An 18,590-nucleotide genomic window follows, 5' to 3' on the forward strand; every position below is an offset into this window, starting at 1 on the left:
TCTCCTTCTGTCCCATGTCACAAGTTTGAAAACTTCACAGTTTGTTTTAACTCGCACTAGTGTAACAACTTCATGCAATAAAGTAAAAAGAGCCATATTGTCTAGTCTTGAGGTCCCTCATTTAAATAGGCTCCTGGCAGTGTCCAGCTTGAAACAAAGCAATACTGTGATATTTCAGCCACTCCAAGAACTCCAAGATCATTACTGGCTATGCCTGGCTAGAAGCTCCTCAGCTCTCTCTCTGCAGAGTTCCCTGCCCTATGAGAATGCCATTACCAGAACAGACCTCAGTGGGGCTGAGGAGAGGATGTGTTAAAACTGCAATGACAGCTGTACCACAAGAGGTAGTCTTTGGTAGCAAGATTAAGATGCCCTGGTGTCTCCAACTTGACCAGAGCACAGTGTCTACCTTCTATCTGGCTGGCTACCAAGGTCTTTTTCACCAGACATATCCTAGCTAGTTAATGTCCAAACATCAGAATGTGAAGCCAGTCTTCTATGAAACTAAACTTTTTACAAGGAAACAAACTTCAAAATGATGCATGTAGCTAAGCTTGCAATTTACTAGTAGCCAGTACCGAGTGCCATATAAGTAACAAACTGGTTTTTAGTATTACTTTCCTTCAGTTTTAATGTTATAAAACGTATTTATACTCTTAAATAAAATTGCTTTCAGAAAAAACTAATATTTAGTGTTGTTGAAGCAGCGGTGGAACTTCTATACTGCTGGTACTAGAGCAAAAATATGTTTCCTTTAGAAGTCAGTATGTGTGTGCACGTGCAGAGTTTAAAATGTGTAAATATTTTACTAAGTAAATTCTTGCTAATAAGTACAATGTTCACTTTATTATTGAAAAATGAGAAGTGCACCAAAAGTTTAAAATGAAATTAAAATAAAATTAATTGATTGAAACAAAGGAGTAATAAAGCTAGTAAAATGTCATTATTTAGTGACAGAGAGATTTATAGTATATCTGAAGATGGTTACAGAGTATATGACCCTCTATATTTTTATTGCATGAAATGATACTTGAGGGGTGGGATTCTTTTTCTTTTTTTACCTGTGTGCTGGTCTCATCTTTTAAAAAAGGCACAAAGACCAGTAACAGGCAATCGGCTGAATAAACCATTATATACATCAGAATACTATTCAACTGCATAAAAAAGAGTAAATCTTTAGGAACTGGTGAAATTCTCAGGATACAATGTTAACTAAAAAGAGCAGAATATGTAATGTATCTATTATGTAAGGAAAAAAAACATCTTTGCAAAAGAAATACAAGAAGATAAGCCATAAATTAACAAGGCTGGTTACAAATATAGATGAGTGGTAAGGGATGAAAAAAAACAGGGGAATGGAATGAAAGTTATATGGGTATGATATTTCAAGGATGTTCTTTTTTCTGACTTTTGTAATCAATGTTAATTTATTTTATAAACTTAAACCAAAAATAAAGTGAAAGATAAAAGAAAAACAAGATAAAAGGGAGAAATGGAAATCTAATTTGAAACGAATCTAATGTATTTTATACCACAAAACCACACAAAATTCATGTCAGAAATACTGGTCAAGAAGGTAACTCATATATGATGTAGCTCCTCTGTCTTACTCGCTGCTTCCCATAGCAATGTTATTTCAGAAAATTTGCCTCTGTTGCTCTCCACTCCATCTCTGGAATACCCCTCAACCTTTGCATTGCCTGTACCCTAGTTCTTCTATGCAAAAAAGGGAAAAAGTATCTATAAATAGTAAACTCTAGCTAGTGGGTTTTCACAGTGAGAGAGAATGGCAAATTTTTATTCTAGGATTCAGCAAATGAGTAAAAATTTTGAAAATAACTGGAGCCAGGTTTCTCACTGTTGAAGAAAGTAGTTACAAATATGGAATAGGAAAGCACTACAGTAATTCACAGGGTGTTGAGAGATTAAGACTAAGAGAGTTTAAAGATATTAAGGAAAAGAGCAAATCTTTACCAAACAACCCAATAAAAATTATCCATTGCTGACAAAAGTCCTGCTTACAATTTTTTGGTATTCAGAAATCGAACAATAGCAGTATTATAAATAAATTTACAAATAAATGTTAGTGGATAGGCCAATTTATAAATATAGAATCTGTAAATGAGGATTTGGTTCTATTTTAAATTCTTTATAATTAAAGCAACTTATGGGGAGATACTGTATGTAAATATCCTGATCCTTACTAACCCTGTACTCTAAATATACCACTCAGAAACCATTCTTTGTTCAATCAATTAATACTGTGATTGCAAGTAATAATTTTTCTACCTCTGCCATTTCATGTATACTTACTGGCTGATATTCTACTAAGAGTTTTTCCTTCTCCTTGGTTACTTACTTTTGTATCTATGGATTTCTGAATTTCAAGTTTATTTCTTAATTCAATGCTACCATTAGTTATTTTCGTGCCGAAATTTTCTTAATCAGCCCAAAGGGAACTTCACCCTCTTCTCGCTGGCTTTGTTCTCTAGACAAGTCTTCATCATTTACTTGAGCAGCACAGTTTAACTTCCCTTTCAACAATTTTCTCCTCTTTAATATAATCTTTATGCTCCCTTCTTCAAAAATTGCCCTTATAGATCCATTTCTTATGAGTGATTAATGCCAGGTATGCACACAGAGAAATGGAACACAAACAATCATCAAGTAATAAATACTTACATGAAAAACTGTGAACCATTTGTATCCTTCCCTCTGTTGGCCATTGATAAGAGAAATTCTTTGTTGTGTTTAACAGCAAAACTCTCATCTACAGAAGAATAAAGTTTTAATTTACATTATAGACATAACCACTAAAAATTTAGTAAGTCAAATTATGAAAGGAGTATCAAATATTATCAAACTTCTTTGTATGTTCCTTTGTTCTATAAAACCTAAATACTGTATCAACTTCCTTTCTTTCAATTTACATTTCTTGAAAAAGACAACAGAATTTTCTTTGCTATTTAAACAAGAAATGAAACTCTTTAAAAAGCAAAAGAATCCAGGGGTCCTCTGTGGTGGCACAGTAGGTTAGGACGCAGCACTGCAAGCTGGTGGCTTCTGCTTCAGTGCGAGTTTTATCCCAGCCCTGGAGGTGATCCACATGGCTTGGCAGACCTCTCCTGGCTTGCCCGCTGCTCCCCTCAGCAGTGTACTTTGTTGATCTGCCTGTTCTGCTCCCCATTCTGTCTCTGGTGAAGCCTCTCACTGCCTCTGGCCTGTACCCCAGTTCTGTATGCATAAATAAAACAAATCTTAAAAAAAAAAAAGGCAAAAGAATCCAGAGAAGATTCCTTTTTTATTTCAACTGTTTCATTTTGAAGTACAAAAAGGCACTCATTAATTTGATGATGCCATAAGCATCACTTTTTGCAAGGAGCAGCTTGCCCTCCAATTCTAGATTCAAATATGAGAACAAAACATGTGGAATATGGAGCAAAGCTTCACTGAATTCCCAAAGTAAAAGATGAGAAATACTAAATTATTTTTATATTAACAGATTATTTCAAATGATTTTCACATCATAAAAAATTTCCAGAGAAACCACAAGCTTGGAAAAATCATTATAGCAAATATTAGAATGTCAATGAAATTGTTTGAAATCTTAAAAAAAAAAAAAAAAAAAAGAACCTACTACTGAAACATTTAATGGACATTTTTACCATGAAACACAACTGAATTTCCTTAACAATGACATAAGATCAATGGGGCCTCCCTGTTGAGGAAAGCCAATAAGTCTCAGCACTATGCAGCTATTGCCAGCCACTGCAGCACACTCCCAGCCAGGACGTAACCCATATGGCACAGTGAACGAGTCTCCTGTCTTGCCCACTGCTCCCTTCAGCCATGTATTTCAGTCACTTGTCTGTTCTATTCCCCACTCTGTCTCTGGTGAATCCTTTCACCTACCTGTGCTCTGGTGTGCACACCAGCTTTTGTACACATAAATAAATGAGTCTTGGGAAAAAGTTAAGATAAAGCAATGGGAGATCCTATTCTGACACTACAATTATCCATGTTTATTACATAGTTCACTTAACTCTTCCAAATAATATATTACTGTTATAAAAACAAAAAATCCTACCTCTTTTGTAAAAATGCTATTCCATAAATTTACAAGAAAATTAGCCTTTAGATTCACTCAAAGTAGTCTGATATTAGTATATTGTTTAAAGCATCTTATTGTTCAATAGAGAAAAATTAAATACAAAACAATTTAAAAGTAAACTTTTTTAAATCAATGCAATCTAGTATCCTTTTGGTTTCTACTTGACTTTATACTGTGTGAACTTCTCTTTAAAATTAAATAGGATTTGAAAACATGGCTTGTAAGTTATTTCACATTACTCTACCATATAAATCTAGCATTATTTAACAAATCCTCTAGTAATTTGTCCTTTTTCTTTGTTTTTGTTCTTTTATTGTTAAATGTAAACATTTTTACCTTCAAAAAATCCTCCATAAATAGATTCCCCGCCTCTTCCATTTCCTAAGAATGAAAAAAACATGGACTCAGAACTCTCAAGACAGTAATCTCTTTGAAGAGCTACCTAAGCAAAATGTTTCTTACGAAGTACTTGAAGACTTTAATAATCAACAATGCTCAACAATAGTAAGTCATAAAAGACATTAAAGTCAATCCTGACAAGATTCCAAAGTATTTTTCCCTATGTTACAGTCAGTGCTTAGCAAGTTCAAAGCCTATTAAGATATATGGAAAAAAGAATTTTCAAATTCTATTTTAAAGATTATGCAGGTCTCAACAGAAATTGCTGACTTTTTTTTCAAATTATCTTTAAAAATTAAAAAAAATTGCTTCAATGCTTTTACAGTAATCATAGGTTACAAATGTATTTTAGTAAGGACTACTAGTTGTCAATACACTGAAAAATGCATATAGTGCTTTGCTTTATATATGGTAGCTAATTTCTGAAATTAGTCCATCAGTGAAATTAATTCTCATGTAGATTTTTTAAAATCTATTTCTGTAAGTAATACTAATTGTTTAGCAAAACACAAAGTCAAGAAAAGCACTGAACTAGCATTTCTAATCAAACTTTGATGTCTATATTTAATTAATAATAAAAATACGATTTTCTTTAGTGATAATCAGGCTTACCTTCACTGAAGTCACCACCTTGAACCATAAAGTCTTTAACAACTCTGTGAAAAAGGCAACTTTTATAATGTAATGGTTTCTGAGTTGATTTTCCAGTCCCCTTTTCACCTACAGAGAAGCAAAGTAAGACATTTAGTACAAAGGAATACAACATAAATTTTATGCAAATTAATGATTAAAGCTTTTGCACTATAAAATATGCCTTTCTTGAACTGTATACAGACTTATTTAAACTATAGAATTTTCATTGCCATGAACAACTTTTTTTTTTTTTAAAGATTTATTTATTCGTGCATACAGAACTGGGGTACTACCATGAACAACTTTTAAAAAATTTATTGAATAGGGCCCTCCCTGGTGACACACAGGTTAAAGCACAGCACTAAGAAGCTAAAGCCACTTCAGCATCAGTTCAATCCCCACCCAGGATGTGACCCACACGGCACTGCAGACCTCTCCTGACCCGTCTGCTGCTCCCCTCAACAGTGTACTTCATCAGTCGGCCTGTTCTGCTCCCCACTCTATCTCTGGTGAATCCTCTCACTGCCCCTACACCTCTGGCCTATACCCCAGTTCTGTATGCATAAATAAATCTAAAAAAATATTTACTGAATAATCACTTTTGCTTTTCCTGCAGAAGTCAATCTCAGATAAAATCCCAATATAAAATTAACATTTCTAAGAACTACTTCACATGCTAGTCAATGTCTTATGTAACAATGTCTTATGTAACATGCATAAATAACACCAAAATATGACTAATCAATAAAAACTGTCATGGTCAAATTATGTTGTCTGGGCAACTGAAAATGTCAACAAACCTGTACAAAGACAACGGAAGTTCTCACAGGTTTTGGGACACACATCAGAAAATAATTCAAAGACAACTCTTCCAGCTGAAAAAGAAGGTAGTTGGTTTAAACTTTATTACTAATTAAATTATTAAATATTGTTTAAATTACTTATAGGAACATTAATTTTCTTACCAGGTTGATTATTAATGGCGATGTCAAAAAAACATCGAGGACGCTGAACTTTTATTCCCATGGCTTCAATACTACAATCTATGAGTAAAGTATAGTTTCAGGCAAACAAGCGAAGTAGAAAAGACTCCTTATGAACTTCTGGGGGGGAAATTATAGAACATAAACTGGAAATGTAGTTTGAATTTATTCTGATATTTACTTCCTATAGCACACATCGATAAATATTCTTTTGTGAGGCAAGTAGTACAGATGTAAAACCATTATCATAACAAAATTTCTATTTTATGATCTGATTGCCCACCCAGACATAAAATTATATTAATTTTGTATAACTACAAACTCAATAGGCAGATTACCTTTAAAACGAGAGAAAAAAAAAATCGAGGGCAAATTGATCTAATCTTCTCCTCCTAGAAAATGGAAATGACAACTTTGATTAAAATGGTATATTCAAATTCCTAAAAAGTACCAAAACAAATTGCAGAGAAAGATAGTAGTCTATTTAAACAGAAATAAACTATGGTAGATTTACATTTTGAGTAAAAACACACTTGAAAGTTTTATACAAGGCTACTGATATGCTAGTGTAGACACACTGTAAGTAAAAAGCTTTAAGTTTTCTCTACATAGCAGGTATCTATTATTTAACACATTTGTTTAATACAAGTATTGGCTCTCAGGCAACAAACTATAATCAATTTCAACTCTTCAGAAATGCATATGCTTTTCTGAAAAATGTCACATTTAAACAATGCATATTTATTTCCTGTGAGGCTCTGAAAGGTCTATACTCTTTCTTTATGTTGAACAGATTCTTCATCTTATCAATTTTTAATTGTACATTCACATGCAGGTGAGGAAAATAAAAGATATACAATGTGTACTTAAGTATTTCCCAAAGTGGTAATGTTGTACAAATTGTATGGTAACAATACAATTTTTAGTATAAAAGCATATGGATGCTGAAACACTTACTCTATTCATATTTTCCCAGTTTTGTACTCTTTAGTGTGTATTTATTTCAACTCAATTTTCTCATGTTTGTACATTATCTACCATCACCTTTTATCAATTTCACATAATAAAGACAAAACCTTTGCCCAAATTACCAAGAAATATTTATTTGTTCAATATAGATTATGTGAATCAGGAATTACATAAAAGATAATTCTGCACTAGAATTCAACACAAGGTATATTTTCTTTTGGCATCATTGCATGCAAAATGGGGAGGGTATAGTATTTCCTCTAATTGTAATTGCTAACAGGTGGATACTAGAATTTATTTCACAAAATACAAAGCAAAAATTACCTTTCAATCTTCCACTAGGTTATGGACATTGATTTCCTGAAAACGAAGAAAACAAAAACCCAGCAATTTTAATATCCTGTCATGTTTGTCACCTTAAGTCTTACAGGCATACCCCATTTTATTTTGCTTTTAAAAACTCTACTTCATACATACTACATGGCCGTTTTTTCCCCTTCAAATTGAAGAAATGAAGGATTCCTGATTTACATCACTGCTTTTCCAATAGTATATGATACTTCATGTTCATCATTTCTGCAATTCTAGCGATATTTCAAATATTTTCATTGTTATTATAATTGACACAGTGATATGTGATCAATGATCTTTCTGTTTTTGATCTTTTCTTGTTTTGGGGCATCATGAACTGCACCTTACAAGATGGAAAATTTAATCCATAAATGTGTGCGTTCTAAGTGTGTTCTTTCTTTCCTCAGGCCTCCCTACTCTGAGACACAATACTGAAATGAGACAATTAATGGTCCCTAAGAATTCAAGTGAAAAGAAGGGTTGCATGACTCTCACTTTAAATTGCAAGCTAGAAATTATTAAACTTAGTAACTTAGTAAGAAAGGAATGTTGAGTGCTAGGTCTTAAAGTCAGTTAATCAAGTTGTTGTAAATGTAAAGAAGACTTCTTGAGGGAGAAAAGTGCTATTACCAGTGAATATATGAACCACTAGTAAGTAAACCGCAATGCTAATGTGCAGAAAGTTTTAGTGGTCTGGACAGAAGATCAAACCAATCAAAACATTCTCTTAGGCTAAAGTCTAATCCAGAGAAAGGTCATAACTTTGTAACTCTATTCATGAAGGTTGGGGAAGTGGAAGTAAAGAAGTAAAGAAGTAAAGAAGAAGTAAAGAAGAAAGAAGTATGAAGCTAGCAGAGGCTGGTTCATGAGATTTAAATGACATCACAATAACATCAAAGTGGAAGGTGAAGGAGCAAGTACTGATGTAGAAGCTGCAGTACTGATCCAGAAGACTTAGCTATGATCACTGATGAAGGTAGCTATACTAAAAAAACAGATTTTCAATGTAGATGACAGTCTGCTATTGGAAGATGCCATTTATGATTTTCTACAAAGAAGAAAATACCTTCAACAGACCAATTAATTCTCCTTTTAGGAGCTAATGCAATTGATTGAAATCAATGCTTACCACCCAAAATCCCCAGGGTTCTTAAGTCTTATATTAACTCTACTGCAGTTATACCGTACAAATGGAACAACAAAGCCTAGATGACAACACATCTGTTAACAATGTTTACTATTTTAAGTCTAATGTTTAGGAGACTCATTTTAAGATATGCACGCTCACTGGTTAACCTGAGCTCTCAGAGTTGTACAAGGAGATGAAAGCTGTTTTCATACCTTCTAAGATAATAAACATTTCAAGTAGTAATTTTGATTTTAAAGTTTGATGAATACCTTTTTATAAGGCTATGGCTATCGCTGATGGATGTGAGAAAAATCAATGCAAAATGTCCTATATTAACTTACTAATCTAGATGCTATTAAGAACATTCATGATTCACGAAAGCTCAAAATATCAAAATTAATAGGAATTTGGAAAAAGATAATTCCAAGCCTGGGTGAATTCAAGACTTCGGTGGAAGAAGTAACTGCAGATATGGTAGAAAACAGCAAGCAAATTATAGTAGAAACTGAAGATGTGTCTGAATTGATATTTCATGACAAAAAAATGAATGAGGAGCTGCTTTGTATGAATGAACAAAGACAGTGGCTTCCTGAGATGGAATCTATTCCTGCTGAGGATGCTGGGACCATTGTTGAAATGACAACAAAGGATTTAGAGTATGACAAAACTGATCAAACTGATAGGGCTTGAGAAAACTGACTCCCATTTTGAAAGAAGTTCTATAGGTAAAATACTATCACAAAGACTCATGGAATTCAGAGAAATCACTAGTGAAAGTAAAAGATAGACAGTGTTGCAAATTTCATTGTCTTACTTTAAGAATCTGCTACAGCCACAGGCCTCCTTGGTGGTGCATAGGTTAAAGTTTCAAAGCTATCAAGCTACCACAAGCTACTATATAGCATGAGCTCAATCTCCAGTAGCTAATCCACCTGGTGCAGCAGACCTTTCTGTCTCACCTGTTGCTCCCCTCAGCAGTCTTATTTTAATAGTTCGACAGTTTTGCTTCTCCACTGTCTCTGGTGAATCATCTCCATCCCTCCAACCTACACTATATGTCTAAATAAAATTAGTATTTCTTTTATTAAAAAAAGACAAATTGGGTTCTCCTGGTGGCTCAAGGGGTTAAGTAGTCTCAGCACTGTGAAACTATTAACAGTCACTGCAGCACAAATTCTATCCCTGGCCAGGGAGCCAACCCACATGGCTCAGCAGACTATCCTGTCTTGCCTGATGCTCCTCTTACCAGTGCATTTCAGTAACTCCATCTGTTCTGCTCTCTAGGCTATCTCTGATGAATCCTCACCCCCTACACCTCTGGTCTACACCCCAATTCTACGCAAAAATAAAATGAAAATAATTTTTTAAATTCCTTAAAAAAAGGTGTGGGGGGGTAGGGGAATGAGATCACTATGTTGAAGCATATCTGCACCTCCAAGTTCACTGCAGCATGATTTACAATAGTCAAGACTTGGGAAAAAATTAAATGTCCATCAATGGATGAATTTATTTTTTTTAAAGTGGCATAATTACTGCTCATCCATATTAAAAAAAAAAGGCCCTCCCTGGTGGCGCAGCGGGTTAAAGCACAGCACTAAGAAGCTTAAGCCACTTCTGTATGAGTTCGATTCCCGCCTGCCCCGGAGGAGACCACATGGCGCAGCAGACCTCTCCTGACCCGCCCGCTGCTCCCCTCAGCAGTGTACTTCATCGATCTGCCTGTTCTGCTCCCCACTCTGTCCCTGGTGAATCCTCTCACCCTCTGCATCTCTGGCCTGTACCCCAGTTCTGTATGAATAAATAAATCTTTAAAAAAAAAAAAAAGGAAATCTTGCCACTAAGGATAAGATTTTTATTTATACATAAGATTTTTATTTATACATTTATATGTATAAATTATGATATGTGAAGTCAGGCAGAGAAAGACAAATATCACAAGAGCTTGCATGTGGAATTAAGAAAACTTAGGTTTTTCTCATAAAGATACTTTTCAAGAAAAAGAGAAAATAATGCTGAGATACCAAAAAATAAAATCAAGTCCATTCCATTTTTAGTAAAATAATTCATAAATTTCCTAGGAATATTATGTAATGGCAGCTTTCAGAACAGTAGTTTGCACGTAATCTGTTTGATGCACATTCTTTTTTTATAGTTTTATTGAGAAATAATTGACATATCACTTCAATAAGTCCAAGGTGTACAGCAAGATGGTGTGACTTGACTATATTAACAAAATAATTATCACAGTAGGTTCAACTAACATCTATTTTCTCATGTAATTATATGAAAAAAAAAGCAGAAAAAGTATTCATATCAAACAGTAGAGTCAGTCGTCATGTCATACACTACATATCTAAAACTTATTCAATGGGAGTATAGGCAGAGGTGCTGAGTGAAAAGACTCACCAGAAGACAGAGTGGGAAGCAGAACAGGTAGATCTACTGAAATACACTTCTGAGGGGAGCAGTGGGCGGGTTAGGAGAGGTCTGTTGTGCCATGTGGGTCAGGCTCCCAGGTTGGGAATGGAACTTGTGTTACAGTGGGTTTGGAGAGCTTCGTAATTCGGTGCTTTAACCTGCTGCGCCATCAGGGAGAGCCCCTATTCTTACTAACTTTTAGCCACCATCTTCAATCTGTCCCCCATTCCTTACCTGATAACCAATAATCTGGTCTTTGTGTAAAAGTTTTTTTAATAAGTGAGATACAGTAGTTGTCTTTCACTGATTTGCTTCTAATTTAGTCTCCATGAGCAGCAGTTTCTATAAAATCCAAATATAAATTTTCTTGAAAGAAAAAAAAATTACCAAATCCAGCAACTGCTGCACACTTCTTTGTGACAGGAACAGCAATTTGCCCCCATCAGATAAGGTATATATGTTCTAGTTTGACCCAGTTTCCACCATTGGCCATTAGCTGCTACCATTTATTATATCTACTTAATCTCATGCACTTACACCTGCCTCAGTGGTACTTAATTTCACTCATTTTTTTCATAACAAAAGGTTCTTTTAAGATAAAATAACCAATAATTAATAAGTTCAATGAAAAACGCTAGATCATATAAAAATACACAAAATCTTGATGTTTAACTTTTAATATTTAAAATATATTCTTTAGTTCTTTCTAAGCAAACAGAACTACAACTTTTTTAAAAGATTTATTTTTATTTAATTATGCATACAAGAACTGGGGTATAGGCCAGAAGTGCAGGCAGTGAGAGGATTCAAAAGATAGTGAGGAGCATAACAGGCAGACAGACTGAAATACACTGCTGAGGGGTGCGGCAGGAAACAAGGTAAGGTCTACTTCTCCTTGTGGATTAGTTTGGGATGGAACTTGTGCTGCAGTGGTTGGCAATAGCTTGATAGTGCTGAGGCTTAACACCTTGTGCCACCATGGAGGCCCACAATGTTGTTTTAAATGTCTACAGAAATAGTTTTGTATGTCAATAACAGACACATAATAATGGTTTTAAATATGAAATGAAAGGATGTATAAACTTCTGCTACAAATATATTACATAAAAAATACTGAGAAAATAAATTCATCTATAAAGTTTTGAACTTGTAGTTTCATACATAAAATAATTTCCATATTCGGGCCCTCCTTGGTGGCGCAACGGGTTAAAGCACTGTACTAAGAAGCTTAAGCCAATTTCGCATGAGTTTGATCCCTGCCAGCCCCAGAGGAGATCCACATGGTGTGGCAGACCTCTCCTGACCAGCCCGCTGCTCCCCTCAGCTGTGTACTTCGTCGATCTGCCTGTTCTGCTCCCCACTCTGTTCCTGGTGAATCCTCTCACTCTCTGCATCTCTGGCCTGTACCCCAGTTCTGTATGAATAAATAAATCTTTAAAAAAAAATTTCCATATTCACCCTAAAGTAACATGAAGGATGGGAGAGGGGCAGAAGAACAACAGAGGCTGCTAAATTTGGAATACATGTAAATGACATAATATTTGTAATTATGCAATAATGTTTAATAATTTATTATATTCAAAGAACTATTTGGAAGTTTCACAGTATAAGGGATTTAGTTTAGTAATGAATGCTGAAAAAAAATAGAAAGTAAATCCTTTTACCTATATTAAGATTGACAAGCAAGCCTTCACTTTTCTTGATTCCCTTGGTTAATTCCTATGTGTCCTTTAAGATTCAATACCACTAGAATACATCCTCCAGGAATTTTTCTTACTTTCTAAAACTTAAATCTATCCTCCTTTGTTGAATTTTATTTTTACTATTGCAAACTCATCATCTATGAACTACAGGCACCTAGTACCTAGTATCCAACACCAGGCACAATGCCTGGACCAAGTTTACACGATGAATAACAGAAAGAAGGTTAGATAATCAAAGAAAAACAGAACTAGACTTTTCTATTAAATTCAGTGCCTTTCTTTGCTGACATGTTTTGCCTTCTTAAATGGGCTTTCCTAATGTATCATCATCAGTAAATTCTCCCAGGGTCTACCAATAACTACCTCTATCTCATACTACAAAATAGCCAGTTTTCAGATTTGCTTATCAGGGCTGCCTTCTTTTAATAAAGTCTTTTCTTTTTTTAAACAGAAACCACTACAAGAGACAGCATTTTCAGTTCAGGACCAGAAACAAAGATGGCAAGTTATCATCTGCTTAAGTTAATTAATGACTATTTTCATTTCACCTCTAATTAAAATCATGTAAGTTAAACTAATTAAAATCATAGCATTCTTGAAAACTGCTTTCAAAGAAGGCATCCATTCACAACAACTTCTTTACCCCATTCTGACATAGCAGGCAGAGATCAAAGGAGAAGCAAAATACGAAATGCTGCAAAACATTTCAATATATTTATGACTAGCAGGCTGTTAGTGAAGTTAAGTACAAACAAATTAGCACCAGTAAAGGCAATTATGCTTTCCCATATTTTGCCCCTTTAATATCTCTGACAGTCACCACTACTGGCATGGTATGAGTATGATTAAAAGTATATAGAAACTTCCTCCCTGCTTAAATCCTATAGAACTTAAAAGAGAGAAAAGCTACATTGTTGAATAAGGCTAAAACATAAAATCTGTCATACATAAAACTCTAGTATATCTAGGTTCATAAAACTTTACACCAAGCTTAAAAAAAAAGTATGCATTAACTGGGACAACTATGATATTCTTGATATTGTAACTGCATAATTTACCAAAATCTCATGATAATGTTATCTCATTGTTTCAACAGAAGTAACTATAACACCCTAGCCACGTGTTATTCAATCCAGTAACTCTATATAAAGAATTAATGGCGCAGTAGGTTAAAACACAGCATTAACAAACTAAAGCCATGGCCCTCCCTGGTGGCGCAGCGGGTTAAAGCATAGCACTAAGAAGCTTAAGCCACTTCCCCATGAGTTCGATACACAGCCTGCCCCCAGGAGATCCACAAGGCCCCGCAGACCTCTCCTGACCAGCCCTCTGCTCCCCTCAGCAGTGTACTTCGTCGATCTGCCTGTTCTGCTCCCCACTCTGTCCCTGGTGAAACCTCTGGCCTGTACCCCGGCTCTGTAAGAATAAATAAATCTTAAAAAAAAAAAAAAAATTTTTTTTCATTAAAAAAAAAAAAAAGAAGAAGAAGAAGCTAAAGCCGGGCCCTCCCTGGTGGCGCAGTGGGTTGGAGCTCTGCACTGCAGAGCTAAGCCAAGCAGTGGTGGCTTCAGTGAGCGCTCAATCCCTGCCCCAGAGGTGACCCACATGGTACAGCAGACCTCTCCTGCTGGCCGGCTGCTCCCCTCAGCAGTGCACTTTGTCCATCTGTCTGTTTTGCCTCCGCCCTGTTTCTAGTGAACCCTCACGCGACCCCTGCACCTCTGGCTGTACCCCCAGCTCTGTATATATAAATAAACTTCAGTTAAAAAAAAAAAAAAGCTAAAGCCACTTCCGCAGGAGTTCGATTCCGGCCTACCTCGGAGATGATCCACATAGCCTGGCAGAACTCTCCTGACCCGCCCACTGCTCCCCTCAGCAGTGTACATACTTAATCTGCCTGTTCTGCTCCTCACTATCTCTGGTGAATCCTCTTACTGCCCCTGTACCTCTTGCCTGTACCCCAGTTCTGTATGCACTAATAAATAAATCTTAAAAAAAAATTACAGAAGGAACTTTAGGATAATCTGGTACAATCTTGTCATTTTATAAATTCAGGCACTAGGACTAGAGAGCTAAAGAGATTGGCTCAAGGCCACAAACAAAAGTAAGTCTAAGAGTCTCCTGTTTGAACATGCCAAAACTTCATTCAATAAATTAGCTTATTTACAAATAGCCCAGATTACGGGTTATTTAATTTTATTTCTCCCACATTACCATATGCAATAAACTACTTACAAACTTGGAGCTAATTAACAAGCTTACAAACTTGGAACTTAATATATAATCTGGCTTCATTCATTAAAAAAAAATCCACGCATTATTCAATGGTTGCTTAAAAACAACCATTTTAATATAAAATATTGATGCTAATATTTACAGGTTTTATGTAGTTATTTTTCAAGATGAGACTGGTGATCATTTTAAGTCAGTGAAAAAGACTTCCTGTCTGGTACTAAAAGTTCAAAGTCCAAATTACAGCAATTTTCTCTTAAGTATTTATTATAACACCGCCTGTAGTAAACTTCAAGTTGCAAGCTTTGCCCTTTACAAACAAAAATGAGGACTGTACAATGCCTTAAACCAGGGTAAAACCATTGATATTTAAATCAAGTGTAACTAATGCTAAAGTAAAAAAAAAAAGAAGCAACAGCACAATGTAGCAGAGATTTGCAACAAACTCAAGTTAACTGCAATTACATATGAATTGCTAACAACAAAATAAGACATCCTAGTACCTTAAGAAACTAAAGACATTAATTTTGTTGAAATATTCTATTAGTAAAATGAAAAATGAAAAACATCAACATGTATTTCTTAGAAAGGCAACATTGTAAGAATTGTCAAAGATGTGCTGATAACAAAGTTAGTTTTACTATGAATGGCTACCAATTTCCCTCTGCAAGAGGAATGGATGCTGCCTGAAGGGAAAGCTAATGTAGGGCCCTCCCTGGTGGCCCCACGGGTTAAAGTGCAGCACTCCAAAGCTATCCCAGCCACTGCAGCAGGAGTTCAGTCTCCAGGCAGGGAGGTGACCCACATTGTACAGCAGACCTCTCTGAGGCACCAGCTGCTCCCCTCAACTCAGCATGTATTTCAACAGACCTGTCTGTTCTGCTCCCCACTCTGTCTCCGGTGAATCCTTTTATACACACACACACATCTGGCCAACACCCCAGTTCTTGTATGCATAAATAAACAAATCTGTTTAAAAAGAAACGAAAATCTAATTTAAAATATGCAATATATCAAAGACAAAGGCCTATTTAGAGGCCAGTGATACTGCAAGACAATAACAAGCACCCCAAAACTAAAGGCCTTTTATAAGTTTAAAATAATATGTACTCTTCACTCTTGGGAGAACTGTTGAGTTTTTCATTGAAAGCAGATTTTACACAGAATTCTATCACACTTGCATAATTATTTCTGAAGTCCATAAATGATGACAGTTTGAAATCAAAATATCATTTTAGTGGTGAAGAAACAAGTTCAGAAACATGGCTCAGTAAGAAACAAATCCAAATGTACTTAGTTGTACACTCTTGGAAGCAAGACAAGGCAAATCCTCACAACAACATTCTAAGACACCCCTCCCACCCCAAAACAACTCCGTAGAAAGCAAAGTTTTTTAAAGCAGTTTTTTAAAAGGTACAAAATCCTACTACAAAAAAAATCCCCACCTCATTAGCATCTTAAAGAAACAGTAATTACGAATCATAAAGAAAACATTAGGCAATGTAAAAATAAACTCTCAAAAACAGAAGTATGAAATTTGTTAAAAATTTAATCGCAATTCGAGCGATTAACATTTAAAAAGAGAGGAGGGGTGCAAAAACAGGCAAATTTTCAAGTATATAAAAAACATGGGTTAGACAAGCAGCCAATTACTGTGACTAGATTTTATGGGCACGATTTCAAAAATGGCCACATACACTCTTTTTCCCCCTATCGTTACAAATTGGCAAATTACTAACCATTCTCCTTCACCAAATGGGAAAAAAACAAAACAAGAAAGAGGCACACCAGTTCTTTCCCCGTATCTGGTTTCAGCTAACGAAAGTCAACGAACCTCCTGCCCCCGAAATTTCCGCAACACTTAAAATAAATTGTTACTGTGACCACTACCGCAAAAACTTCGCTCCGGCATATAAAGTATCGAGACAGAAATTAAATTCAATGCACAAAGTGATGCTTCTGTAACATTTCTCAAAACCGGAAAATTCTCTATTCTCGAGGACCTCAACTTGCTCCTTAAAAGATTAAAGATGAGCCAAATCGCACATTTCCCCCAAAGGCATATGGAGCGCTGAAGCGATCACCTTCCTCCAAAAGAATTCTTTCCTCCTAAAAGGCCTGTGCTGTTACAGCTCTTCTGAACGGAAACCCGAAAACTTCAACATAGCTAAGAGGTACGAAGAGAGCCTGGATTTGAGTTTTAGGAGAAAGCTCAAAACTAAGTGGCCTGCACCATTTACCTATGCACAGCAGCCGCTGTCTGCCTGAGAGTAAGGAGGTCGGAGTAGGAGGAAACCCTGCCTAAACCTCTGTGATCTAGGCTTCCCGCACGCCAATCTCCAATCCTAACCCGACAGGACGTTAGGCGACGCCTACCCCTTCCCCACCAGCCCTCCCACATACCCTGCATTAGTGCTCAGTCCTGCGATTTTGAACCACCAAAAACTGCCCCGGCTTCCTAGAGTTCAGGCCGCCGTCGCTGCCGCCATATTACAGCTTGTGCGGCAAAATGCGTCAAGGAAGGAGGTGTGCGCCCAAGTCGAGAGGGCGGGGGCTTGTGGAGGGAGGACCGTTTCCCACACCCCGAGGCTAAGCTGAAAGCTTCCTTCAGGTGCAAAGTCTGCGCCGCGGCACTTCGGGACCCCCTGGGTGACCAGGCATCCTCGATACCTCGAGGGGAAAACGGTTAACTCAGTCGGGCCTATCGCGCCGGCTCCGCCCCTCTCCTTTGGCCCTTCCCGCTCTCATCTCCCGAGACTGCTGCAAAATACGCCACCGAAACACGGGTCTTGTTCCACCTACCTGCACCGGTACAGTCTCCTCTTCCCGGGCTTTGAGCCTTTAAAGCGCTTCAAATCTACCGCCGCCAGAAAAGGCGCTAAAGCCCACTAACCGCCTCCCTCCCCCACAACCCAGTCCCGGCGTGGAGGGAAAGCGTCGCCCGGGAAGTGCGTCAGGGGTTGGTTGACGGCATTTCCCGGCGTTATTTTGCTTACGTCACCAGATCCTCCCTGGAGTTGTAGGATTTTGGTGTCCAGTTTATGGCTACTGATTTATGTGTGATGATGGGGTACGTTTGTAATCGTTTGCTATATCGTTTATGAAATGAAGTGTTTGGTTTGATAAATGTGTGTTGGCCCTCTGTCAGGATACTGGGAAGGGAAGCCTTTCCTTCTGGGAACTTCATGAGCCTGTGACATAGATAATAAGAAACAGGCCTGAACAAAGTGCTGTTCAGGAAATTACAAAAGACATTGATGTTCTTTGTTGTCTTCTAAATATTTTCGTATCTTCCCCATGATAAATGTTGTTTGTTTACAGATAAAAAAAAATTGAGGCTCAATTCTCAAAGTGTTCCTAAATAGTGAGGAAAGTCTTTGACCCCAATTACGATGCCCTATGGGGAAAACAGGACTTATGATGTTGATAATGATTACATTAAAAGGTGAGTTCCTAGATTATATCAGAAACAAATGTCCATTATGTTGAGAGGTGAGGAAGGAGGAAAGCTAAGGCAATCCTTGTGGGTATGTGGGGTGGATGTATTTTAGAGGAACTAGCTAGGGTGACTTAGCTTTCCTCATTGTATAAAATAACATAATGAGATCATTTCTAACTTTCACTCATTTATGTTAGATGACTGGATTAAAAAGTGATACATA

At 36.5% G+C, this 18,590-nt stretch overlaps 2 protein-coding genes across 5 annotated transcripts in view; one reads left to right on the forward strand and one right to left on the reverse strand.

Annotated features, from left to right (window-relative positions):
- The window catches only part of PPIG (peptidylprolyl isomerase G (cyclophilin G)), a 36,940-nt gene extending 19,081 nt beyond the window's left edge, over positions 1 to 17,859 (reverse strand). The window contains exons 1-8 of one of the 3 annotated variants that reach the window (XM_004674564.2): positions 17,731 to 17,859; positions 7,420 to 7,455; positions 6,465 to 6,518; positions 6,109 to 6,186; positions 5,944 to 6,018; positions 5,123 to 5,230; positions 4,448 to 4,492; positions 2,683 to 2,770 (exon numbers count right to left, since the gene is read on the reverse strand). In XM_004674564.2, the coding sequence (XP_004674621.1) occupies positions 2,683 to 2,770; positions 4,448 to 4,492; positions 5,123 to 5,230; positions 5,944 to 6,018; positions 6,109 to 6,169 (377 nt within the window). In that variant the 5' untranslated portion in view covers positions 6,170 to 6,186; positions 6,465 to 6,518; positions 7,420 to 7,455; positions 17,731 to 17,859. Of the gene's footprint in view, positions 1 to 2,682; positions 2,771 to 4,447; positions 4,493 to 5,122; positions 5,231 to 5,943; positions 6,019 to 6,108; positions 6,247 to 6,464; positions 6,519 to 7,419; positions 7,456 to 17,331; positions 17,469 to 17,730 lie in introns of those variants that run through there. The other 2 variants (XM_012728294.1, XM_012728299.1) reach the window with 2 other exon arrangements.
- A 76-nt stretch (positions 17,860 to 17,935) lies between these two features.
- Positions 17,936 to 18,590, forward strand: part of FASTKD1 (FAST kinase domains 1) — a 32,249-nt gene continuing 31,594 nt past the window's right edge. For both annotated transcript variants that reach the window (XM_012724693.1, XM_012724697.1), the window contains exon 1: positions 17,936 to 17,998. In XM_012724693.1, the coding sequence (XP_012580147.1) occupies positions 17,970 to 17,998 (29 nt within the window). In that variant the 5' untranslated portion in view covers positions 17,936 to 17,969. The remainder of the gene's footprint in view (positions 17,999 to 18,590) is intronic.

Source organism: Condylura cristata, unplaced genomic scaffold, assembly GCF_000260355.1.
Source record: "Condylura cristata isolate star-nosed mole 26May11 unplaced genomic scaffold, ConCri1.0 scaffold00002, whole genome shotgun sequence".
Classification (NCBI taxonomy): Eukaryota; Metazoa; Chordata; class Mammalia; order Eulipotyphla; family Talpidae; genus Condylura; species Condylura cristata.